Here is a 27,876-nt window from a genome sequence, read left to right as displayed (position 1 = left end):
CATATATATATATCAATCACAGAGTCTGACTGAAGTGTGACGGGCTGGTACAGGCCTGAAAGGGGTTCTCGGTGTTTCCCAAAGCAAGGCTAGCCGGGCTCTGATTCTCAGTAGAGCAGAGGCAGGGGTGTGGGTGTATGTGTGACTTCACCTCAGGGCCGGGGGCCGGGGGCCGGGGGCCGGGGGGACTGTATCGGGTCTAGCCCGTAATTACTCATCACGCCCAGCTGTTGCTCTACGCAGAATGTGGAGGGCGCTTCGCGAGAAAAGTGTCATTTTTTGACACTTCAACACAGAGGTCACAATACAAGCGGTGAGGTGTCATACGCAGGGAGAAACAGTGACTTTAAAGTGTTCAGATAATCTGTATATTCTGCGTTTTACTGCATGACCACCATACAAATAGGGCAATCAAACTTTTATACATACAGGTAAAAAAAATACTTTAAATAATCCCCATTTCAGGCACACGTATAGCATGCATGTCCTTATATTGTCAAGGCCATTCATTCAGCCATTTTAATTTGCCTTAACCTGTATCCAAATGAATGCCAAACAAAAAACACTGAAAACCTACGGATCAATGGAAACTAATGTCCCCATAAAATAAATACACTCACAAAAAATTAACTTTAGAGAATTATTTTCCCACACTAGGGAAATGCTGTAGCAGAACTAGGAGAGCGGCTGGCATCTTGGACTCAAAAACGTGAATCATTTAATAAAATGCACAAGATTTCACAAATTACAGCAGGACAAGCTGTTGTCTAAGTGTAGCGGGGGCCTGCCAGATTCTTTACTGCATACCACTGCAATGTGGCAGACCAAGCAGGGCTATCGCCATGCACTGCACACAAAACACACGCACATGCATGTACACGGCATGCACGTACACATACTGTATAAGGCATGACATACACACGCATGCACATGCACAGACAGATAAACCAAACGCCCAGACGCTGGCTCTCAGACACGTTGGGGATGGCCGTTATACGAGGAACTCAGCAGTAAAGATGAAAGACCAAGAAGTCTTCGAACAGAAGCCCGTAAAAATGGAGCAAGAAGCACCAAGAAAGAAGGACCTGACTATTCTGAGCTCATCTGCTCCTGGTCCCAATAAAGCGGAGATCTGCTCGACCTCCGCAGAGGGGACTCAGGGAGATCGGTGGCTGTCTATCAGAGGTGGGAGGGACAGCACTGGGTGTTGATTCAGACACAAAGCAGTTTGGCCCTGTGGCTATATCCAGAGGAGCTTCTGGAATAAAATGTTTTTGTCTGGGAGAGATCAGGGATGACTACACATGTCTATCATGGGAGATGGGACTGGTACCTGTGGGTTGTATTCTGGCACACTGGTGCATTTAAAACTGCCTTTAAAACAATAACCTGAGGGGATGGTACCTGAGGGGCTCTGGGTGGTGTTTTGGGGATGGTACTAGAGGGGCTCTGGGAGGTGTTTGGGGGATGGTACCAGAGGGGCTCTGGGAGGTGTTTGGGGGATGGTACCTGCGGGGCTCTGGGAGGTGTTTGGGGGATGGTACCTGAGGGGCTCTGGGAGGTGTTTGGGGGATGGTACCTGAGGGGCTCTGGGTGGTGTTTGGGGGATGGTACCTGCAGGGCTCTGGGAGGTGTTTGGGGGATGGTACCTGCAGGGCTCTGGGAGGTGTTTGGGGGATGGTACCTGCAGGGCTCTGGGAGGTGTTTGGGGGATGGTACCTGCGGGGCTCTGGGAGGTGTTTGGGGGATGGTACCTGCGGGGCTCTGGGTGGTGTTTGGGGGTGGGGATGGTACCTGCGGGGCTCTGGGAGGTGTTTTGGGGACGGGGCTCTGGGTGGTGTTTTGGGGATGGTACCTGCGGGGCTCTGGGAGGTGTTTGGGGGATGGTACCTGCAGGGCTCTGGGAGGTGTTTGGGGGATGGTACCTGCGGGGCTCTGGGAGGTGTTTGGGGGATGGTACCTGAGGGGCTCTGGGAGGTGTTTGGGGGATGGTACCTGCGGGGCTCTGGGAGGTGTTTGGGGGATGGTACCTGCGGGGCTCTGGGAGGTGTTTTGGGGATGGGGCTCTGGGTGGTGTTTTGGGGTGGGGATGGTACCTGCGGGGCTCTGGGAGGTGTTTGGGGGTGGGGATGGTACCTGCGGGGCTCTGGGAGGTGTTTGGGGGTGGGGATGGTACCTGCGGGGCTCTGGGAGGTGTTTTGGGGATGGTACCTGCGGGGCTCTGGGTGGTGTTTGGGGGTGGGGATGGTACCTGCGGGGCTCTGGGAGGTGTTTGGGGGTGGGAATGGTACCTGCGGGGCTCTGGGAGGTGTTTGGGGGTGGGGATGGTACCTGCGGGGCTCTGGGAGGTGTTTGGGGGTGGGGATGGTACCTGCGGGGCTCTGGGCAGACGCGGTGCTGGGAGTGATGGAGTCACAGCGGCCCGTGCTCCCGCTCCCACTGGCGCTGCCGCTGGAGGGCGGGGACGGCGAGGACAGGGGGGAGGGGCTGTGCTGGCTCACGCACTGCGCCACCGCGAACCCTGGAGAGCACAGGCAGACCACAGCGTGTGTTCACAACCGCACAGGCAGACCACACCGTGTTCACAACCGCACAGGCAGACCACACTGTGTGTTCACAACCGTACAGGCAGACCACACTGTGTTCACAACCGTACAGGCAGACCACAGCGTGTGTTCACAACCATACAGGCAGACCACAGCGTGTGTTCACAACCGTACAGGCAGACCACACTGTGTTCACAACCGTACAGGCAGACCACAGCGTGTGTTCACAACCATACAGGCAGACCACACCGTGTGTTCACAACCGCACGGCGGCCATCCAGTCACCTCCCACATACCATCCAACCACCCAGATATCTCCCTGCAATCACTCCAAACACACCCCGCAACCTCCCAGCTTCCGTACAGCCTCCTTCCAGCAAACACACACCAATTAAGTTGGACAGGGTATTTTTAAGCCATGTCATAAATTTGTACCAACAGCAGCCAAAACACGCCCACCCTGCCCACCCCCTGTCTAAGTCAGTCAGCGAGACATGACAACAGGAACCAAGACTTTCCCCGTAATGGTTTGGCAGGTGTCCAAGGCATTTCTTAGAACCAGAACGGTGTCGTCTGAAAGTTTGCCGCTGTAGAAAATTCCAGACAACCTGAAAGTTTCCAATTAGTCAGCTGGTTCCCTTTTCTGAAAACGGCAAGATCTGACCCAAAAGCCATCGGCACCACCAAAATCTCAGAACCCGACCAACTGCAGCCACAGGTAGTTACATTACTGTGCAACCGCTGGCTGGCTTCCTATCGGGCTGCCACAGTTCCCAAACCGGGACCGCAGGCCTTACGACTTACAATAGGGATTTGTTGAGGGATAAGTGTGTCATCGGGGTGCGGTAGCTCCGTGGTGCCTCTTAGGGCAGACACAAATAGTGTTCTTTTTCAGACTGAGGGGTGGGGGTGAAGTACATAAGCCACCTGTTTTTGATTAGTACACGCATCTTGTTCTCAACTTTCCAATACTTGCATCATGTTTACAGCTGGGGTATTTTATTCAAGCACCACTGCTGCGCTCCTGACCCTGGAGTGGTGCACGGCGTGCTGGTTTCTGTAATTAATCAGCACTTAATCAAAAAAGGCAGTTAATTATTTTCCCCACATTTCAGAATGGCAACCTTCTCCACAGCCCAACAGGACAGCAGCATAAAAAATACTAACAAGCACCGCATGATCTAGAGTAGTATGGGGGCAATCTGGCAAAAAATAAATTCAACACGTCGTTCTTCTACACTTTAATTTTTATGTTCCTCGAGTAGCATGCATCTTGCAGCAGCATGCGTTTCCATTTAAGCATACTTCACGGCTGAGAAACGGCTCGTCCTGTCCTGCCTCTCGCCTAGGGCTTATTCCAGAGAATCAAAACATAAAAAGAAACAGCGCACACACCGCTAAAGACAAACACATCAAAGCCTTCAACATCTATTAATAGAATATGCGTGCAGTTTCATCTGCCAAAAAACACACGCCTGTAAAACTGATGGGACGCACACGAGAAAACTATAAGAAATAAAAGGATTTAAAAAATAAACAAAACCACTGCAGGTTCTCAAACTGGGTTGCAGTCATTCATCCTCAAGGCCAGGGGCCAGGGAGCTACAGGTGCACAACGTTTTGTTTTTGTTTTTGTTACCATTACAGGGACTTTGTTCACTCAACTGCTTTAGCTGAACAGTAACAGACACATGGGCCTGACCCGGAAAAAGGGGAGAGACCAGCAGACCGTGGCTCTCCAGGACCTGGGCTAAAGACGCCTGTTCTATGAGGATTACATTTTACATAAGAATATATGTTTTTCGGGGGAAACTTCAAAAAGTAATGTCAAAGTAGATGAGCAATGTCGGCTTTCTATCATAAACCATGGATTTCCTGTGTCTTTGGAAGGCAGTACATTGGAAAAAATAAGCATTTAACAGTAATTCACTTGCGTTCTGATAACACATTTCTATTTAAAATGTATATTACTTTTTTGATTTCTCGTCGTTACCTTAAGTTATGTTATGTGTATGTTTCCTAAGCAGAGAGCAAAGGGACAAAAGCACCAAACAGAAGGGACACTTCAAAGCTTACAGTTTATAAATATTATAGAGGTTCATCTGGTGGGTGTATGATTGAGAAGCTGTAAAAGGGTCATCAATTATGAATAGGAGTGTGATGTGTGTTGACAATTTAGGTTATGAATGAATTTATATTGTTGTATATTCTCCAAATGTGGAGACAAACATACACACACATACACAGTGTCGGTATTTGTATTTGTATCCAATGAAATGCATTGAAATCTCACACTCAATATGTATGTGCGGGCAAGCATTTGTGTGTGTGTGTGTGTGTGTGTGTGTGTGTGTGTGTGTGTGTGTTCACAATAATGCATGTATGCCTACTTAATCCATGCCATTATTTCAACATTTATGACATAATTTTGTTGTTGCCACATGATTGGCTAATTCAATATTTGCATTAACAAGCTAGTGTACAGGTCTACCTAATAAAGTGCTCACTGAGTGGATACTGTGCATATTGCTTGCCAAAAAGACAAAAAGAATCGCTCAAGTGCTGGCTATCTGAAGTACAATCTCCAGAGCATGCCTCAAGCGAACACACACACACACACACACACACACACACACACACACACAAACGAGAGAATGGAGCAGTGTTCCCACGACTGTTTTTAAGCCCAGAGCTTAAGCATTCCCTCTCCTGTACCCCAACACGACACGCTGCCTGTCTACAGCACTATTCCACCCCGCCAGGCAGACTTCCTGCTCGGGCAGCGCTGGGATTCCTCCCTCCTCAGGTGAAGGCCTGCCGTGTGCCGACATTACAGGGCCGCAGGAGTTCCGCTCCAGGAACCACACCAGGCCTTGTTCCAGGCCATGCCTCGGCAGCAGGGTCCTTAGATATTACACAATAATTTGGGTTTCTTCTTCAAAGTAATTGGGGCAGTGCTCAGACAGGGAATAGATACGGTCATGACCCAGCCTCTCTCCCAAATGCCAACACCTCTGCTGGCCAACCGCAGCTGATATTACTTGCATACTGGCTTCACCTGGCACCCTGCACCTGTTGTGTTACTAGATGCTCTCTGGCCTCATTTTGCCCGTGGGATACCGTTAGCCGCGCGATGACGTTACCTGGCACTTTGTCGACGGAGGCGAAGACGGAGCGCTGCACGCTGGGGTCGGTGAGACCGCGCCGGGCCTGGTCGTAGAAACGGAAGGGGAGCTGCTGGGAGCAGGAGGCCGCGCCTCCCCCGAAACCCAGAACCTCCGAGGAGGGCTGCACCGGCAGGTCCAGCAGTGCTGGGGAAGGAGGGAGGGAGTCATTATCACGACATCAATCGTTCTCATGTCCCCCATAGCAAACTGCTCACCGTGGTCTAATCTACAAGCAAATCAGCATCGGGTTATATAGCCAGTTACATAACCAAGCCAGGGTACTGGCAGAACCAGAATATACACCTATCACCCAGGAACAGGGCTTCCCACCCTTGCCATGAAAAAATATTAAACAACTGCTAATTTGCATATAAAACTTTATCCAGGGGTCGAAAAATGTTTGACTGTTCTATGCAAATATCAGGAGCGCTTAAGTACACACACACGTGTGCGTGCGCACACACACACACACACACACACACACACACACACACACACACACACACACACACACACACACACACACACCATTCGCAAAAAAACCGATGCGCACATTACCATAAGCATATGTAGCTATGCATATAACTAAAACAAACTATTGTTCCATAGTGTGAAAGCTATAAAATTACAATACAGTCTGTCAATAAGTCAGGGTGTGGGTCACGAAGATTATTATTTGTATTTTTTTTAAAGAATGTTACAAAGCTTGTTAGAAATTACGATTCCCTGGCGTTTTGCCAAAAAAAACAAAAACAAAAAACATAATGAATTGGTCGACAGCGGCGACACGTTTGAAAAAACATCACGCCCACAACCCTGCTCGTTGCTATAGTAGCTTCAGGAGGATCGCTTCATGACTGGCAGGATGCCAAGCAGCACGTCAGATGGGCAAACGCACGCATGGCGCAGAGACGATGAACTTGGTCTCAGAGGGGAAAGCAGTCGGGGAACACTCCGTACCCTGTCTCCATGGCTACAGCCCGCGACGGCAGGGAAGAAGGGGCCGCGGTTCCTCACCTGCTATCCTCTGCATCTTCATGCGGCGCGCCTGAATGCGGCCCTTGGCCAGCCGCTGCTTGGCGATGATGCAGCGGATGTGGTCGGCGAAGATGAAGGTGGCCTGCAGGATGGGGAAAGGCTTGGCGTGCGGGTTGGAGGCGGGCTTGTGGATTATGACGCTCAGAGCCCTGCTGTCGTCCTCCACACCAGACACCTGCATGTCCTGGGAAAAAAACTGGGTGTTTTGTTTGTACTTTGCAGCTCTGCAGTGTATTTCAGAACACTCGTGTGAGGGGCTGCTTGCTCAGCCTTTAACCCTTGAAGTGCATTCTCACACAGAAGATGACCCAGTTTGACCCTGGTCGCGGTTACCTGCAGGAGGCCGGCGAACTTGACCACCCCCCAGCCCAGGCGCTTGGTCTCTGGCTCCACCAAGCTCATCTGGTAGACATCCACCGCCAGGAAGCGCTGGGCCTGGCTGCCATCTTTCCACACCACCATGCAGGCGATCAAGTCGCTGTTATCTGCCGATCACAAAGGCACAAAGTTAGCTGCCAATCAGAAATGCGGGGCGGCCTGTAGCGTAGTGGTTAAGGTAAATGACTGGGACAGGCAAGGTTGGTGGTTCGTAGCTACAATAATATCCGCACAGCCGTTGGGCCATTGAGCAAGGCCCTTAACCCTCCGCTGCTCCAGGGTAGGATTGTCTCCTGCTTAGTCTAATCAACTGCACGTCGCTCTGGATAAGGGCGTCTGCCAAATGCCAATAATGTAATGTAATGTAAAAATGCAACGGCCGATATGCAGAACCATAACAGCCAATCAGACGTGCACCCCAGAAACGCATACTGTTATTTGATAGAGGAATAATCTCAGAAATGTTAACGTGTTATCTGCTAATCAGAAGTAAAACAGAGAATCCCAGAACCAAACACCATTCCAGGGAAGACAAAGAGCGATCCATTAGACTGTCATCAGCCTAGCACTCAATGTTATAGCATTTAGAACGCTCTCTCCGTTTCCCGCCCCATAGATTAACCAGCTGTCCCACAAATCAGACAAGCAACTAGACAAAATTTTTTTTAAAAGAACAAAATGTTCCCTCAAAAGTTTGACTGCCAAACAAGGCACTGAACGCGCCAAAAGAAACACCAATTGCACGAGAACATCAGCGTTGCTTGCGCATTTAGAGTTTTGAAAACTCCACTGAGTCATTTAAATGATGGCCTTTCAGGTTGGCCCGGGCTGTCCGTAGGCCCACGCTGATCCTGGGGTGGTGATCTTACAAAGAGCGGCTCAGACAGGCAAGCCCAGCACCAGGGCTTCACCGCAGAGGCTGCATTTTACTGTCTGCAAAAATTCCCATTCATCTCTAGGGAAGCAGCCATTTTGAAACTCAGCACATTAAAGGGAAACTGAGCCGCGATTCAACTCGACTGTTTAATTGACCCTCTACCGCCTGAAGTTTTGGTGCGACCCCGGTGTGAAACTGATTTCACACTGATGTCAGACTGATTTCAAAACCAAGCAAGATCTACTGTGTAACTACCTTAACACAAGGTGCTCTTGCCTGCAATTGAGATAACAAAGACGACCGGAAGGTGGGGTTTGCACTTGTATTTCATAGGTTCCAATCAGAAAAGCTCAGTAAAGCGTAGAAAAGTATTTGAATCCAAAACAATAATGTGTTTGACCCTGGTCTGGTGGGAAGTTGGACACTGAGGATAAGCACTTGGCCAGACCTCACTGAGGCCCATGACTCAGAAACCATTCAGAAACAGATGAGGGATTTTGACTGGATTTTACCCAGCTGGGAAGGGAGGCATAGGAGAAGAAGTGGACTATAACGGTGTTTGTGAACAGCCCTACCACATGAAATAGAATTTCAGAATGGAAGGATTCAGCCAGGGGACAGTGATCTCAAGTCAAACTGAATCCAAACTGAACCTGAACCAACTAAATGTGGGCTAGCAGGCACATTCAGCAGATTGTCTTGCCTGCTTAGCTTATACAGTGTGCTGTGCATGTGGCAGAGAGGCAGAGACTTGGGCTACCAGAAAAAAGAAAAAAAAAAAAAAGAAATGATATTGCTTCTTGGCATAGTTATATGGCATTTACTGGCACCAGCATTAAAGATAAACCTTTGTTTCAGTGGGTGTCATTTCCTATTTCCAGAGGGAGTGAAAGCATGTGGTTGGAGTAAAGGAGGGTTGGGTGACTGCACACAGAGCAGCCACAATGACCTGGGTGGGGGGGGGGGGGAACTCCTCGTGAGTTCGCTAAGTCTAAAATTGCACTCGAGTTAAAACAATCATATCACATGATAATGTAGGGAGGGAGTCATAGGAAAAGTGAATGTAACATCAGAGACATGAATGTCTTTTAATAATGCGTTTTTAAAAAAGCATATTTCTTTTCAAAATGAAAAATCATTAAGCTCCCAAATTTGTGAAAGAATATTGCAGAGATGTTGCCAAATGAAAGGCAATTCATTTTCACATTCTCACCTGGTTTGCAACAGTTAAAGAATCACCCGTCAACCATCAGCATAGAATCCGCATAGGCAGCGCCAGTGAATCCATAGTAAATGCACTGGTTGAGCAGCATGAAACGATGAGTTTGCAGACGCTCTGCCGTCCCCAGTAGAAGTTGAGCAGCAACTTCGCTGCCCTGACTGTAGCACGAGGCTCATTCCACCGCCGGTGGACGAGGGAAGAGATCTGAACACTGTCCGCGGACGGACGACAGAACGAAGAGCACTGCTGTATCGGAAATAGCTGCGAGTTCCAGGACGAGTTCCATATCTGGGTCCCGGGGCTTTCAATTAAATCGGGTGGAACGGCGCTTTCCGCTTTACGGAACGTGCTGTATTGCACACACGCTTCCCTACAGCAGGGCTGAGACTCGCGGTCGATCGCCAGCGATGGCCGTTCCTCTCCGAACAAGCAGGTGTTGGGCGCAGACTAACTTGCACGACGTGCACCCCTAGTAAATAAGCAGGGCGAATGGGTTATAGTCAGTACAGAAATGTGTAGCAGGGATTTACATGTCCTTGTCTTTCCTTCCCTTCAGCTCCAGGTTGCCCCCAGGCGAAAAATAACTATATATAGGAATAAATATTCTGGTGTCAGGGGCCAGAAACACGCCAGAGCAAGGTTGATAAGATAAGGAAAGACAATGGCGACTGTTATAAATTAATGTGCTGACTAACCGCAGAGCAGATTTCACCCCCAGAGCAGATCCCCAGCCTGCCCACCCACCCAGAGAGAGGGCCCGCCCCTCTGCTCTGAACCCGTGGCCCATGCCTGGAAAAACATCAATGCCCACGGCAACAGCAGGAACCAATCCCTCGAGGCGGAGAATGTGAATCACACACACACACACACACACACACACACACACACACACACAATACAGCAAACTCGCCGCAGCTCAAAGAGCACCAAGGCCGCTGACACAAATCCAGAATACTACGCAGAATAGCTTCTCTTTTCTTTTTTTGTCAAGTCACGCAACACTGATTCATTATAACCATAGTGCCGTTGCATTTCTTATTACTTGACATAAAATAGAGGCTACATGCTCTGTACAGTACTATTCTATATACAGATACTGGAAAAGAAAAAAGGGAAAAGTCTGAGAAACTGAAACTAGTAAATGCAGAGCAGAGGCTAACGCAGATGTGGCTCCACCAGAATAAGCAAATGAAACGTGGGCATTTATAAAATGGTTGGCTATAATTACGCCTAGCAGGAGTGCAAAACAAGAACTTGGCGAACGTGAAAGAGGGGTTATTAGTGGGGTGTGTTTGGTGGGAGATTCAGTGTCAAAGACAAGTCAACCTGTTTATGTTTCCTAAGCGATAGTATCTAAGACGATGTCATCTCTGAACTGACAGAAAAGGTCAGCAGTGGGCAGACACTCACGCACCTGGATGGTGATGCCTGTGCAATGGGTGCATGTCTCCAAAGTCAAGGAGAGACAGGGCGACCAGCCCAGAATCATCCATGACTGTGGTGACCCAACAACCAAAATTTACTTTACTTTTGCACATATTCTCCCCCCCCCCCCCCACTACCCATATCTACACTGTAGAACACGGTATAGGAGTATGCAGGTTTTCACTCCAACTGACCACTACACCAGCTGATTTCACAAATTAGTGCCCTACTTTCTGGTTGAAGGCATCTTAATACAGCTGGTGTAACGATGGGTTGGAATCGATACATGCCCACTCTCAGCCCCAGGCACTAGATTTTCCACCATGACTACCGAACATTGAAATAACTCCCTCACACCGTGCCTGCAATCAAAAAGGCAGAGAATGTCTGCAGTTCCAGGTAGTTCCAGACCCTTCTATCAGGCTTGTGGAGGGGAGTGGTACTGCATATCGGGAGTGGAGTGAATATTTTTCTGGGAGGGAGTAAGAGGGACGCGGTTATTTGGGGGCGAGGTGAGAGGAGGACTCACTCAGGTCCAGCACGTCGTCGGTCTTGATCAGGTCCTCGGGGCGGGTGAGGGGCAGCTGGGTCTCGGGCTCCTCCTGCAGGTGCAGCGACAGCGAACGCAGCATGAAGAACACCCGGATGGCCTGCAGGGGGACGGATGTAACAGATCAGACCGTACGCATCGACCAGACCTCCCCCCTCTGCTGCCTCTACACACCGACCAGACCTCCCCCCTCTGCTGCCTCTACACACCGACCAGACCTCCCCACTCTGCTGCCTCTACACACCGACCAGACCTCCCCACTCTGCTGCCTCTACACACCAACACACCGACCAGACCTCCCCACTCTGCTGCCTCTACACACCAACACACCGACCAGACCTCCCCACTCTGCTGCCTCTACACACCGACCAGACCTCCCCCCACTCTGCTGCCTCTACACACCGACCAGACCTCCCCCCACTCTGCTGCCTCTACACACCGACCAGACCTCCCCACTCTGCTGCCTCTACACACCTACACACCGACCAGGCCTCCCCGCTCTGCTGCCTCTACACACCGACCAGACCTCCCCACTCTGCTCCCTCTACACACCGACCAGACCTCCCCACTCTGCTGCCTCTACACACCAACACACCGACCAGACCTCCCCACTCTGCTGCCTCTACACACCAACACACCGACCAGACCTCCCCACTCTGCTGCCTCTACACACCGACCAGACCTCCCCCCACTCTGCTGCCTCTACACACCGACCAGACCTCCCCCCACTCTGCTCCCTCTACACACCTACACACCGACCAGGCCTCCCCACTCTGCTCCCTCTACACACCGACCAGGCCTCCCCGCTCTGCTGCCTCTACACACCGACCAGACCTCCCCACTCTGCTCCCTCTACACACCGACCAGACCTCCCCGCTCTGCTGCCTCTACACACCGACCAGACCTCCCCCCACTCTGCTGCCTCTACACACCGACCAGACCTCCCTACTCTGCTCCCTCTACACACCGACCACACCCCACTCTGCTGCCTCTACACACCGACCAGACCTCCCCACTCTGCTGCCTCTACACACCGACCAGACCTCCCCACTCTGCTCCCTCTACACACCGACCACACCCCACTCTGCTGCCTCTACACACCGACCAGACCTCCCCACTCTGCTGCCTCTACACACCGACCAGACCTCCCCACACTGCTGCCTCTGGGCACCTGGTCCCTCCCCCCTCATGTGCTCCCCGACTTGGTTTCTTTATTCTTGGGTTTCATTTTAGGATAATGTTATCTGCAGTACAAAGACAGGCTATCGGTCTAGAGGCACTTACTTTTGCCACAAACTGTTGAGTGTAATGTTAGGCTAACATTACACTCATTGATAAGAAATGCGTCATCTCTGCCTTCTTGGTAATATAGCCCTTCCTGAAACCAGCACAGACATTCACCACCGTAAGTCTGCTTAGCAATAATAATGTACGCTAAAACTTACTCTAATTACATAGTGTTTACTGGGTAAATACCAGGTACTTATTAGGTAACCATTTTCATCTCAGAGGTAAGCACTAAAAACAGGCCGTTAAATGAATTTACATAATACTTGCATATGTTACTTACTGACTTGGTTTCATATTACCACTGAAATGAAAATAGTTGCCAAATAAATACACAAGTAGCTGCGTGTCTACCAAATAAATCCTACGCAATTCACAGCCTGCAAAATAATTTTACCTAATGCCCATATGCAGATCTTACAAACTCCCAACATACTTATTAATTCCAACAAAGCATAAAAGATATATACTGAACATACTGTGAGACCAGGGATACAGTTCGGTCTGAAAGTATTTGGACAGTGACTCACTTTTAAAGTGCTGAAATTCCCACACGAGTCGCTCCATATGGATTGGAGGGTATGCACATCCATATTGAGCGTACTGTCGGAATTGCAGCCCTTGGCGTCACTTTCAAAATACTTACAGACCTCACTGCATATAATTGCAAAGCTGCACCATAATACTTTCTCTCAGCTGTGGGGAAACAGAATCTGGATCCCAGCAGGATCCTACAATCTGATTAAGGGTTAACACGGACTTGCTTGTGAGAGAGATTCCTCATCTCAGTAGAAACTCAGTGGTTAAACACGTTAAAGAATGTTGCTCTCGGAAGGTTGAGGTCACTAATAGCCTGTATTCAGTAACATAAAACAGTGTCGTGTCAGTATAGTGGAACTTCAAACGGGATTTACTGAATTCTGGGGACCATGGTCTCATAGCCATCCAGAACCCACTACCTTGTGAGATGTGGTCATAGATAAACTTGCTTGCCATCATAATGAGTATAATGACATCACATGTTAATACTGAGTATGTGCTTTTTGTGTAGAGGGCAAAGGTCAAAACGAGCTGAACACAGCCATAACAAGACACTACAAAGCTTTAAAGTTTGTAAATACTCCAAGTTCATCTGGAGGCAATTTCAAAGCTGTTAACTGGGGCGTCTAGTATGAAGGAAGCCGTGAAGAAAAATCTTGAAAACACAAACACAAACCTGTATGTGCGTGGCGTGTCTGTGTGTGCCGTGCACGCTTTCCTGCCTCACCCTGCGCGTTCTCTCCACGTCACCACAGGGCAGCCTCTTGACAAAGTCGATGCCAGTCAGTGGGGTGCCAGTTGGGGGCAGTAGGATGGAGGCATCCATCATCAGGTACTCCACGTTTAGAGGCTTGCTCTGTGCACACAAGGACATACCCCCATACAGACACAGTCAACTTACGGTGAATATGGCGATCTCAGAATCCTGTACCAATATTACAATTTGATTAGAAAAACGTGCATCTTATTAGCAAGCTTCTGTCCTTTCAGCCTTTCCCAAACCAGCAGTAATTTACAATGGTTCTGTTAAGCACACAGCTTGGGAAAAGCAGCACACACACACACACACACACACACACACACACACACACACACACACACACACACACACACACACAGCTCTATACTTGAGCGCTCTTGTCTCAAGTGTATGGAATGCAGGAGGAATGAGGCTTTTGCTAGGGAGCAACATTCAAGTTTGATAATTTGATAAACCGTTCATTCAACAAGTATTTATTCTGGTCAGCAGATGCCAGTGTGTCTAGTTGCGTGCATGTGTATGGGGCGACATGGCTCAGGCAGTAAGAGCAGTCGTCTGGCAGTCGGGAGGGTTGCCGGTTCGATCCCCCGCCGGGGCTGTGTCAAAGCGTCTCTGAGCAAGACACCTAAGCCCCAAATGCTCCTGACGAGCTGGTTGGCGCCTTGCATGGCAGCTGATCGCCGTCGGCGTGTGAGTGTGTGTATGAATGGGTGAATGAGAAGCATCAATTGTACAGCGCTTTGGATAAAGGCGCTACTGTTTCAGTTGATTGCACTCTTCAAGGGTTCTGAGTTTCTGTATGTTTACACTAGGACTCGGAACTGTACTGTCCTCTCAGGTCCACTTTTGCACTTGTTCTTGTGTTTGATTTGCACTTTGTTGTACGTCGCTCTGGATAAGAGCGTCTGCTAAATGCCACGTAATGTAATGTAATATATAAATGCCAACCATGTGTGCACTCCAGCGTATGCTAGCCTGTGTGCATGTGTACAGCCACTCCAGCGTATGCTAGCCTGTGTGCATGTGCACAGCCACTCCAGCGTATGCTAGCCTGTGTGCATGTGCGTGTGGCCTTTATTTACCGTCATGCTCCTGTATTCGTCTTCGAACATATCAAGGAAAATCTCTTCTCCCTGCAGGGAGATAGAGACGTGCGATCAGATAGTGAGGGAAGAGAAGAGCGGAGGACAGATGGTCAGAAAGAGAGGAGGAAGGAGTGGGAGAGGGAGGGAGAGTGGAAAAACCTGGATACTTCACTTGTGCATGCGCATGAAAATAGGAGCAAATTCTCCTCAAAGCATCAGGGCCACACAGCAGGGGAATGAAGGGTAGAGCTGAATAAGACTGAAAATATGGGGAGTACGTGCTGCTTTTGGACAGTTTACATTTAAACTACTCTACATTTTCTGAACTTGCAACTGTTTGAAAACTCAAGTCCAAATGGACCAAAACCAAATCACAGCCTGAGACAGGCCGAATCCCTCACTCTCCTTCAACAGCCACTATCCTCAGAACAGCAGAGCTCTGATCCAACACCTTTAGTCCCGGCAAGTGCTATTACAACCGTTGCGGCCTTACAGGATCAGGATTGAACATTACAGTTTCAGTTTCAATGCGGATTACAATGACTTCATTGAATAAACACAAAAAACAAAAAAACAAAAAAAGGCATTACTGGCAGGGTTACAGCTGCTTTTGTCACTCAAACAGAAACCAAAAAATCCTCATCAGAACCATGCCATGACCTGCCAAAATGCAAATTTCAATGATCAAATGTTGCCGAGAACAAGCGATCATGTCCTCGAGACATCACGTGTACCAGATCCCACTACGGGAAGGTGCAGTCAAACTGGATAAATAGGTAAGTGGGGCAAAGGGGCTTCACTTGCCTTGTAAAACCGCCGCAGGAGGTGCAGACTCTCCTCTCTGGCACCCTAAAAAGGAGAAATGTGTGCAGTTAGCGCATACGGGCTATGAATTAACAAAAAAAAAAAAAAGCTAGCAGGAAAAAAGCAGGTAATTGTATCCACACCACCTGTACATCGACGTGAGAAAGTGCAACCTTGTTTATTTTGGACTACATGAGTGTGGCCTACGAGAGTCATGTGCAAATATGTAAAACCACAGAACTGAAAGAAGGTGTATTTTCTTTTTCACAACATACATAATTGAAAAGTAAAGTAAACCTTTGAAAGTAAACAATTTGTTAGCCATGGTTCTCAAATTATTTCACATAACTTTTTAAAAATTGTTCTTTTTATGTCTTGGCCCAATAAAAGTCAGTGGGGAAAAAAAACCCCCATTCTCAAATAGGTTATGAAACACATTTTCTAAAACGTGCCAGTTCTCAAAACAAACGCGTGTCTCAGATGTTACAAGAATGGTCCCTTGACAGTAATATAAATGAAAACCGAAGCAAAATGTTTAATACTGAACTAAAGAATGAGAAATTTTAAACTGATGTCTTTAACAAGTTATAAAATATAAAACCTAATAAAGAGAAATGTTTTATAATAGTGGACAGTAGTTGGCCGGCTATACTGGTCATGCATCAGGCCTGGTTTATGACCGCGGGCCTACCTGAGATGATTATGCACACTACAGGGCAGGGTGGCCTGTCCCACTTCAACCAATATGTCACCAACTTATTACATTCCACAACATAGGCTTCAATGATACATTTGCCCCAAACACTACCGTTCAAATGTTTGGGGTCACCTTGTCTGTCTGCTTTTTCAGATTTAATAATATGCAGTTTTATGTAGTCCCGTAGTTCATGTTTGAGACGAATTAGCTTAGAGCCATGTTTTGTATTTGGTTGCATATCATTTCAATGCCATGACTTCCAGATGTCTGTGAGCTGTCAACATCACCAGTCTGAATATCAGGTTGTAAATGGTAAATGGTTGGCATTTATATAGTGCCTTTATCCAAAGCGCTGTACAATTGATGCTTCTCATTCACCCATTCATACACACACTCACACACCGACAGCGATTGGCTGCCGTGCAAGGCAGCCGACCAGTTCGTCAGGAGCATTTGGGGGTTAGGTGTCTTGCTCAGGGACACTTCGACACCGCCCAGGCTCGAACCAGCAACCCTACGACTGACAGACGACTGCGATTATAAAATGCAATTGAATGGATCTCTATGGGAATTGGGTGGGTGGAACTAGATTCAACAGTAAATTATGCTGATGCAGAATGGAACTCATTTGTTGGCTAAATAGTTTTTAGTCAACACGTCCAAGTCATCAAGCTTCCAAGGTATCAAAATGAGCCTCAAACCACTGTGCTGCCGTCAGACATGTTGTTAATACTAGAATTGTTTCTCCTGATTATTTTTTCTTAATTCCCATTGAGTTCAAGAGTAAAATTCATCAGGAGAAACAATTCTTGTATTACCTATGACATACATGCCACGTAATGTAATATAATGGAGGACTACATATATAAAAGTGCTGTAATAATAAATATATATAATAACTAAATCACTCATTATTGTTTAATTATACAATATGGTTATTTCAGTAAAAGGTCACTCAGACATTTGATGGTCATGGTGACAGCTATCTTAAAGCTTATAGTCATTTCAAATTATTAAAATATAAAAATTGATAGATGTCATTTAGTTATGTATTCAGTTATTACTAATCTTATCCAAGTTAATATAAAGATATTTAAAGGTATTAAAGAGGGAAGGATACCTCCAGACAGGCCAGGTGGACGTCTTTGATGATGCAGCCGCTGGGGGACAGGACCGACTGCTTCAGCAGGAGGCAGCTGAGCTCTAAAGTGGCCAAGCGCACCTTACCGTCTGTAAGAACAAACACAGACCTACTGAACCCGTCTGTACGAACAAACACAGACCTACTGAACCAGTCTGTACAAACAAAGACAGACCTACTGAACCAGTCTGTACAAACAAAGACAGACCTACTGAACCTGTCTCTACAAACAAACACAGACCTACTGAACCCGTCTGTACAAACAAACACAGACCTACTGAACCAGTCTGTACAAACAGAAAACTACTGAACCTGTCTGAATGAACAAACACAGACCTACTGAACCAGTGTGTACAAACAAACAGAAAACTACTGAACCCGTCTGAACGAACAAACACAGACCTACTGAACCTGTCTGTATGAACAAACACAGACCTACTGAACCCGTCTGTACAAACAAACACAGACCTACTGATCCAGTCTGTACAAACAAACACAGACCTACTGAACCAGTCTGTACAAACAAACAGAAAACTACTGAACCCGTCTGAACGAACAAACACAGACCTACTGAACCTGTCTGAACGAACAAACACAGACCTACTGAACCTGTCTGTATGAACAAACACAGACCTACTGAACCTGTCTGAACGAACAAACACAGACCTACTGAACCCGTCTGAACGAACAAACACAGACCTACTGAACCCGTCTGTACAAACAAACACAGACCTACTGATCCAGTCTGTACAAACAAACACAGACCTACTGAACCTGTCTGAATGAACAAACACAGACCTACTGAACCTGTCTGTATGAACAAACACAGACCTACTGAACCTGTCTGTATGAACAAACACAGACCTACTGAACCTGTCTGTATGAACAAACACAGACCTACTGAACCTGTCTGTATGAACAAACACAGACCTACTGAACCTGTCTGTATGAACAAACACAGACCTACTGAACCTGTCTGTATGAACAAACACAGACCTACTGAACCTGTCTGAACGAACAAACACAGAACTACTGAACCCCTCTGTACAAACAAACACAGACCTACTGGTCCAGTCTGTACAAACAAACACAGACCTACTGAACCCGTCTGTACGAACAAACACAGACCTACTGAACCAGTCTGTACAAACAAACAGAAAACTACTGAACCTGTCTGAATGAACAAACACAGACCTACTGAACCAGTCAGTATGAACAAACACAGAACTACTGAACCTGTCTGTACGAACAAACACAGACCGACTGAACCCGTCTGTACGAACAAACACAACACTACTGAACCCGTCTGTACAAACAAACACAGACCTACTGATCCAGTCTGTACAAACAAACACAGACCTACTGAACCCGTCTGTACGAACAAACACAGACCTACTGAACCAGTCTGTACAAACAAACAGAAAACTACTGAACCTGTCTGAACGAACAAACACAGACCTACTGAACCTGTCTGTATGAACAAACACAGACCTACTGAACCTGTCTGAATGAACAAACACAGACCTACTGAATCCGTCTGTACAAACACAGACCTACTGATCCAGTCTGTACAAACAAACAGAAAACTACTGAACCTGTCTGAACGAACAAACACAGACCTACTGAACCTGTCTGTATGAACAAACACAGACCTACTGAACCTGTCTGAATGAACAAACACAGACCTACTGAATCCGTCTGTACAAACACAGACCTACTGATCCAGTCTGTATAAACAAACACAGACCTACTGAACCCGTCTGTACGAACAAACACAGACCTACTGAACCCGTCTGTACGAACAAACACAGACCTACTGAACTAGTCTGTACAAACAGAAAACTACTGAACCTGTCTGAATGAACAAACACAGACCTACTGAACCAGTCTGTACAAACAAACAGAAAACTACTGAACCTGTCTGAACGAACAAACACAGACCTACTGAACCTGTCTGTATGAACAAACAGACCTACTGAACCTGTCTGAATGAACAAACACAGACCTACTGAACCAGTCTGTATGAACAAACACAGACCTACTGAACCTGTCTGTACGAACAAACACAGACCTGCTGAACCAGTCTGTACGAACAAACACAACACTACTGAACACGTCTGTACGAACAAACACAAAACTACTGAACCCATCTGTAAGAACAAACACAGACCTACTGAACCCGTCCAAAAGAAACAAATACAAAATCACTGATCCCATCTGTATGAACAAATACAAAACTACAGATCCCGTCTGTATGAACAAATACAAAACTACTGAACCCGTCCATAAGAAACAAATACAAAACTACTGAACCCTTCAGTACAAAACAAATACAAAACTACTGACCCTGTCTGTACGAAACAAACACAAAACCAATGATCCAGTCTGTACAAAGTAAATACAAAACTACTGATCCCGTCTGTATGAAACAAATACAAAACTACTGATCCCATTCGAACGAACCAGACCAATATAAAAACTATTGATCCCGTCAGGAGAAAAAACAAATACAAAACCACTGATCCAGTCTGTATGAAATTAAGAAATACAAAACTACTGATCCTGTCCGTATGAAAGAAACAAATACTGATAATGGCTGAGCACAGAGACCACAGCGTAAAAAAAATTGTGTATGTGGGTTGGTGGATTTGGAGGTGCAGTTATTGGAGGGTGGTGTGATAAGGTTTTTAGGTGTAAGATGTTTTGGACAAATAAGCAGGGGGATGGGATGTTGGGGTGTTGGGGGTTAGGGTGATAAGGTTCAGGGATGGTGGGTGTTTTGGATATATAAGCATGGGGGGAGGTGCTAGGGGTTAACGGGGATCTCTCCGGGCATACCGGGCTGAGATGCCTGGCTCATCACGCGGATCAGCCTCTCTACCAGCACCTGGCTATAGCTGCTCCTCTGCTGATCCCCCTCAACTGGCAACTGCAGCTTCTCCAGGAGCTCAGAGTTTATACCTGCACACACAACCAAAAAACAACTGTTACAGTAGTGTTAGACAACACACACACACACACACACACACACACACACGTATACAAATCATTAAACAACAACCACAAAATCACTTGGCAGCAAATACCTTACATATACACACACACACCGACACACACCTACACGCACAGAGCAACCGATATTTGTAAAATTGTATCTTTATTTGTTTGCCTGTTTTTATTGTATTCTTTTATCCATTGTAAGGCGACCTTGAGTGTCTTGAAAGGCACCTCAAATAAAATGTATTATTATTATACTAATTTTAAACATCATCACACGGCTAACAAAGAGCACTACATACACGACACACTCTTCATACATATGTACATACAGATGAGCTGTTAGAGAACATCGGTTTGTCAGTGTTTTGAGATTATGGTTCTGAAGTCTGGTTTCACTTTCAAGATGAGACAGATAAATGAGGCTCAAAACAGGCTTGCCACAGATGCGGCAGAATCTCGTTAAGAAGGAACGTATTTAGACACTAAACGGCACCTTTCCCTTGTGAATGCACTGTGCTGAGGGATTGGTACGCATGCCAGTAAAAATATAAATGCAAAGCAGGATATCTTCATTAAAGTTGGGCTATTTCACAAACGAGTGCTACAGGAAAAAACCAAAAGAAACATTTGTAAAACAGAAAACAAAGGTTCTCCAAGCTTTTGTGAGGCTCCTCTGATTCAGTTGACCAAATGACAACATCGGAGAGATCTAGCCTGCCTCCACATGTTTATAGATGATGGAAAGTTCATAGATGATAGAAAGATGGTCAGAAAGAGATTGTGGTCTCCAGGGTACTTCTCAAAACAGAATGATATAGTTGGATAACTGCGAGTAAAACCCGAAATAATCTTTACATCAGTCCATGTTCCAGATTTGAGACGATTCCAGGTTTTACCCAGTGCAGCTATCCAGTTACTGTAAATCACCAATGCTGATTATTGTTAAACTGGGTTTGAACAGCCCGACGAGCACTGTGGCCGTACATGACCTGAATACATTAGTCCTACACCATACCACTGCAATTCCCATGGATCACTGCCAGAGCACAGCAGAGCTTGGGTAATCTGGCAAAGATCACTGAAGTTGTGTAACTCGGCAAAGATCATCATATGGAAGTCATGGTTGTGTAATTTGGCATAGATCACAATAGTCATGGTTATATAATTTGGAAAAGAAAACTGGTGCGGTCCTGTGATCTGCAGCTCACCTTTGCTGTGAGACATGGCATAAAGGAGGCAAAGGACGAAGAGGGCGTAGTAGTCATCGGTCGTGCAGTCCAGGGCCTTGTAAACCATGTCCAAGAAAGGCCTAAGAATTCACACACACATGAACAAAAAGGCATAATCGCCATACTGTATCACCATCACCAGTTGTGAAACAAATGAACAGACAGGCACACCAAAGATATGTTGAAAGCATACTGAGCATGTTTTTTAGGTAAAAAAACCATGCATAAAAAGGCATTCCAATTGCCCAGCTGTTTTTGCTGACCCAACACACCACACGCAGCTTTCATTTTGGGTTATGAAGACCAGGGGCCTGTTCCACAAAGCAGGATTATTCATTTAGCTCCATAACTGCACCGGGTACAACCAGGACCCCACCCAAATCTGGAACATGGACTGAAGTGAAGAGAGATGAGAGAAGAGAGATGTTTACAGGTTTTACTCAGATCAATTATCTAGCAAACTAAGTGATCTTGCTTCGTGAAACAACCCCCAGGGCATTTCCAGCCACCCTCATTTTAAATTGTGAAGACCTTATTCCCTGTTCTTTATGTGGCATCACAGGCATTTATACAAGTGAGGTCAAAATATTAAGTTTCTCTCTGACAACAAATGCAGTTACCATCATTAAGTGAAACTGAAAATATTTTGGACATGACAAAGTTGTTACAGAACGAAAGTGTTTTCACGCTTGAAGTTAAGATTGCTCTATTGTTGGCTATGGCGAAATCATAAAAGAATGGCGCCACAGCTTTGCGAGAAATGGGCATGTTTCAGCGTGCAGGAAGGTGGAAGAACTCAGGGGGAAAGCAAACATGTTCCACCCTGTCTGGAAATTCAACCCTCAGACCTCAATAACCCCATGAAGGAACCATCCAGAGGTGAATGCTTTTCACAAGACTCATCCAGTCCAAGATGAGAACCCATCTTAGAAATATTTTAGCCACCATCTGGCTTTACCCATTAGTTCCGGTGTTAACCATTAGTTCTTGCGGTTCCCTCACTACGAGCACCTGGCAGTCAAGCTGCATGTTCAAACCTGTTTTCCGTTCTGGTTCCTCAGCGGTGGAATGACTTGCCTACCACTGTCAGGACAGCAGAATCCCTCTCCATATTTCAACGCAGGCTAAAAACACACCTTTTCAAACTATACCTTTGCTCCCTCCTGACTTCCCACCCCCCCTTCCTATGTCCCTCTTGTCTAACCCCCCAAAAAATTGTCTTTTTGTTTAGAACAGCCCTGTATATACTAGTGTATTTTACTAGTAATGGATTTGATGCTGTCACCTGTGGAAGAACCTATGCACTTGTAAATCGCTTTGGATTAAAAGCATCTTCCAAATGACTAAAATGTAAATATAAATTCTTAGCAGCACCCAATCCTGACATTTCCACTGAAGCGCCTAACTTCAGGGAAGCAAGCTGAACATTCCCAAGAATTTAGCTCTTGAACTGGCCTGTTTTCCTCCTATAAAAATAGTACAAGAGCATTCTTGGCATGTGTTGGAGTATGCACTGCCTCATGTTGAGCTCCTGCAGACTGGACCAGACTGGGTTTCTCATTGTCTGTGATGATTTGCTTGGCGTTAACTTTAGCTGCAGGGTATCCAGTGGTAATGTAACCTCGCGCTAACAGGAGCTTATGTCAAATAAAGGTCGAAGGAAAGAACCGAGGACCGATTGACCTGCATGCAATCACAGTCCAGCACTCTTCCCTCTCCCTCCTTCCTCCAATATCCTTTATTGGCATGACACATTTGTACATTTATATTGGCAAAACTTGTTAGATAAACGGCAGTGTATAGAAGTAATTATTATTATTTTATATTTTTAAACAATAGAAGTAACAATAACAATAACTAACCGTAAAAAAAGAAAAGAAAAATTGTGTGCCTGCGAGTGTGTGTGTGTGTGTGTGTGTGTGTGTGTGTGTGTGTGTGTGTGTGCATGTAAATGTGACCAGCTCGACAAAAAACAGTCGTATCCCCAGAGGGGAATGAAAGCTTTCAAATTCCTCCAATGTTTTTCAAATTCCCCCCATGTTTTTGAGACAAACGACTTCAAAGTTTTGAGAAAAGATGGTAGTTCCATGAGGCTGGGAGACAACTGACACTGGCCTAACAAAACTCTGGGGGAATACCTTGTATGCATAAAACTATAATTTTACTCTGAAGATTTACTCTTGACATGAAGACATACAGACCAATAAAAGCAAATACATTTTTGAGTAAAATCCAATTAAACAAATTAATACATTAACTTGGCCACGAACGCAACTGATGTGGTTGTTAGCCAGCTAACCTCCAAACAACGCACAAGTCCGGTGTTAAAAACTATATGTTTAGTCTGAATCTACCATTAAGACATGCAGATTATGAAAGCCAAGATATTGTCCAACAAAATTAAGATGAAAGCCTAAAACAGCCAAATAAGAAAATCTTTACGTATTCATTGATTTGTGTGAAATTGGCCATCACGACTTTAGCCTGACTATGATAGAGCAAAATACAAATAGATATGGTGTTGTGATCTCCCCCTCTCTTTGTGCTTTCTTTACATTATTACATTAATGGCATTTGGCAGGCGCTCTTATCCAGAGCGACGTACAGTTGATTAGACTAAGAGACAATCCTCCCCTGGAGCAATGCAGGGTTAAAGGCCTTGCTCAAGGGCCCAACGGCTGTGCAGATCTTAATGTGGCTACCACCAAGATTAGAACCACCGACCTTGCGTGTCCCAGTCATTTACCTTAACCACTACACTACAGGCCGCCTTTCCTCCACAAGCACAGCAACGTAACTGTGCCCCAGCAGGGGGGGAAGTGAGGCCGGGCATCCTCAGGTCAGATGAAGAGGCCCCAGTGGAAGCCCTACCTGCTCCTCAGGCCCTGGGTCCCTGCAGCGGCGGCGGCTGTCTTCTCCTCGTCCGTGATGTTCTGCTCCGTCAGGGAGGAAGTCTCGGAAACCTTCGACTTCTCCATCACCACCATCTCGATCTCTGCGAACGAGCACTAGCACATCACCCACACCTGCAAAGCACCCCTAACTCCACATACACTTGTAAACGAGTGCGACACCACCCAAAAATCCAACATGCTAAAGTGCCAGGTGCCATCTTCATCTGCAAACCAGTGCTCGAATGTCCCCTACACCTGCAAACAAGCGCCGACACATGACCGACACTTACAAACGTGGACCAAAATGTCACATACGCCTGCAAACAAGCTCTGACATCTATACCTGAACCTTGACTGAGCAGCCTTTCCCTCAAGTGTAGCCAGGACCAGCACAGAATCTAACGACAAAACGTGGGAACAGTCTTCAGTCAAGTCATAGAAAAGTACCTAAAACAAGAACCTGCTCCCACATCAGCCCTTTTTGGGTAAGATTGGACACCCTGGGCTTATACTCAAGGGATGTATAAAGTCATACTGAATTGTACTCAATTGTATTGTAGTGCACAGTATTGTACTGTGGAGGGGGGTTTCTTGCATCCTTTCATATTTCCATAAACTGCAGGACATCAGTTGTACCAATAGCTTTGCTGCATCTGGAAACGCTTTGCAGCAATTGTGGGCATGGCACAAAAGGAGGACCCTTCTCCAGGCCAAACTCTCCTCAGCTTTTTAATAAGTCCGGAATGTGAAACTGCATCCGAAGCAGAAAAAAAAAAGAAAAAAAAAAGCAAACGGCACTAAAGGATTGGCTCTCCTTGCAGGCCATGTCTATACAAGGAGAGCCAGCGAGCCGCCGCGTGCTCACCTTGGCTCAGCAGATCGTTTATTTTGTAGTCTTTAACTGTTTTTTCTAATCTTGAAGGGCACTTAGACCAATGAAATGCTACAGTACAGGGTCGTGTCCCTTTTCACCAAGCTGTACATTTTCACTCATTAGAGAGATTCCACTGTGATCCTGGTGGGAAAACTAAGGCTTTGGCTGCATACGCCAAGCTGCTCTAACCTCAGAGTAAAGCAATGCGTTTCACACTGGGGAAAAAAAAGATGCACTTAAGTAACTGGCTTTGTACCCATTTAATATCCGATTGCATCCATTCTAAATTTCACTGCCATTTTGTAGCAGGCAATCTGAAAGACATATCTTGAGAGGTCCTTTGTTAGAAGCACTAGAAAAGATTTACTATATTCAATAAAAGATAACATGGTTATCTTTGCTTGAGGAGATTACGTTGAAACTTTTAAGACAGTTTTAAGTAACTCCTAATCCTGAACTTCTAGTGCCAATTGAACATTTCCTTAACAGTTAGCACGAAGTAGAGTGGGTAGAGTTTAACTGAATGATTTCCTATTAATTGATCACAATGCAAATTTTTCTGTGGTTTAGATGACTTTCTGGAATATTCTCGAACAGAGGTGAAAATCACACTAAAAAGCAGGGGTCTGAAGTGAAATGGTATTGGAAACTTTGTTGGTATGTTTCAAGTCCCATGTACTTAATTCACTGACTGGATAATGAGAGCCCAAAACTTGTTGACAAGACTACACTCGCTTCAGAGACTTGACACTGGCCCTCTTGTGACTTATGAGGAACGTGTCAAAGTAAACGGTTCAAAATAAACAAAAACAGCCCCAGGACAGCAGCTGCCAGAGAGCTCACTTTACATAAAAAGAAAAACACAGAATGACAGCAATGCACAGGCGACAGGGTGAGTCACCACACCAAAATGGCGAGGGACAGGGCATGCGTAACCAGGGTGACAGACGTTAAGGTGGAGAGCACAGAATGAATGTGAACCACGGTGTCAGTGGAGGGGAAGTTGAGGGATGCAGGCCCCAGTCACAAAACTGGCGCAATGCAGGACGGTGGCAGGCAGGGTCCAGCGAGTGCAGGCATCTTGGTGCCCCACAGTACATCTCTGCAGGACAGCCAGAGACTATTTTACATCACACAGGCCACGCAGAAACCAGAGAGCGTTTTTGTCAACCTGGAACCCATCTGTGGCACATTGTTCAGAGGGGAAGAGTGCAGCGGTGACTGACTGAAGCCCACGTGAATGACCATTTAGACAGCGTGTAAATGGTGGATTTCCTACTGGGTAATGTTAGTGTCCCAGCTGTGTGTCACATGCCCAACCCCTCCATGGCGAGTGCATTTACACAGGGAGCCACTTCAGCCCAAACAACAACAAACACAGTGCCTGAGCTGCCCCGACAGCAGAAGGGAACTGAGGCCGTGTGGTAAATTAAATCCAGTTATCAGACCTCGTAAAAGCAAACTGAGCGTCTGCTTATCACATTGAGTTGCAACGCTTTCCTTGAAGCTTATTTTCAGAGATGGTTTTTTTTAGGGCGAATTTATGATCAACTGTGGGCTCTGATGTAGATTAGATAAATAAAACGCGTTACGGGATTACCAATAAGCGTTTTGTTTTTCTGAGAAGAGCTCTGGGTGACCTTTTTAAGTGGGGAGTGATGTACCAAAGTCAGTCATTTCCTCCTGCCCTCCCTCCTATTTCACCATGACAACAACTCACTCACACTGAGCTCCTTTGCTCCGTCTCGCTGCCTCTCTCCCTCCATCCCACACCCTCTCAAACATCCTTTCCCCTAGCCCTCTCGCACAATCACTCCCTCTCCCTCTCTCCATCCGTCTCTGCAACCAAGATAGCTTTCTCAGTAAAAGTTATTAAGATGCCCACTTAGCCAAACTAAAATTATAGCTTGAAATTCATTGGAAGTTTTCTAGAACAGTTTTCTAGAATTAAAGTGCCAGTAACAGGCACAGTCATAAACTGGAATAATGCTCAGTCATTTCATGTCAGCAGACCGAATTCCAGGAAATTCCCGCACAAGCTCCAAACCACTGACATATGGGAGGTGAGGAAAACAGAAGCCTGGGAATAATCAGGAATGATTACTGAGCTTTCATAATTTTTCCTTTTCATTTATTATGAATACCTTTTAGTTTTTTTAAGACCATTAATTTCTCATCTAGACCCGGAGGACTTATAATAAGAGCACACACACATAAAAAGGGGTCTTGCATTCTGACAGCAAAATGGAATGTCCAGAAATGGTCAAGGGTTTGAAAAAAAAAAAAAAAAAAAACTGGGGGAAACTAAAGACATCCAAGCAATCTGGAGAAGAGAGCCATCAGTGCCAGTTTTGTGGGTGGG

The 27,876-nt window shown here is 46.3% G+C and overlaps 1 protein-coding gene across 1 annotated transcript in view; it reads right to left on the bottom strand.

Annotated features, from left to right (window-relative positions):
- The window catches only part of clec16a (C-type lectin domain containing 16A), a 51,678-nt gene that overhangs the window by 6,785 nt on the left and 17,017 nt on the right, over positions 1-27,876 (bottom strand). Inside the window, exons 11-22 of the mRNA XM_061223209.1 lie at positions 24,618-24,741; positions 21,726-21,826; positions 20,356-20,478; positions 17,497-17,606; positions 15,680-15,724; positions 14,873-14,923; positions 13,758-13,886; positions 11,183-11,303; positions 7,085-7,236; positions 6,731-6,935; positions 5,690-5,857; positions 2,372-2,521 (exon numbers count right to left, since the gene is read on the bottom strand). Of these exons, the coding sequence (XP_061079193.1) occupies positions 2,372-2,521; positions 5,690-5,857; positions 6,731-6,935; positions 7,085-7,236; positions 11,183-11,303; positions 13,758-13,886; positions 14,873-14,923; positions 15,680-15,724; positions 17,497-17,606; positions 20,356-20,478; positions 21,726-21,826; positions 24,618-24,741 (1,479 nt within the window). The remainder of the gene's footprint in view (positions 1-2,371; positions 2,522-5,689; positions 5,858-6,730; positions 6,936-7,084; positions 7,237-11,182; positions 11,304-13,757; positions 13,887-14,872; positions 14,924-15,679; positions 15,725-17,496; positions 17,607-20,355; positions 20,479-21,725; positions 21,827-24,617; positions 24,742-27,876) is intronic.

The sequence above is a fragment of the Conger conger genome, chromosome 16 (assembly GCF_963514075.1).
Source record: "Conger conger chromosome 16, fConCon1.1, whole genome shotgun sequence".
Lineage (NCBI taxonomy): Eukaryota > Metazoa > Chordata > Actinopteri > Anguilliformes > Congridae > Conger > Conger conger.
This window is presented reverse-complemented; position numbering and strand designations above follow the sequence as displayed.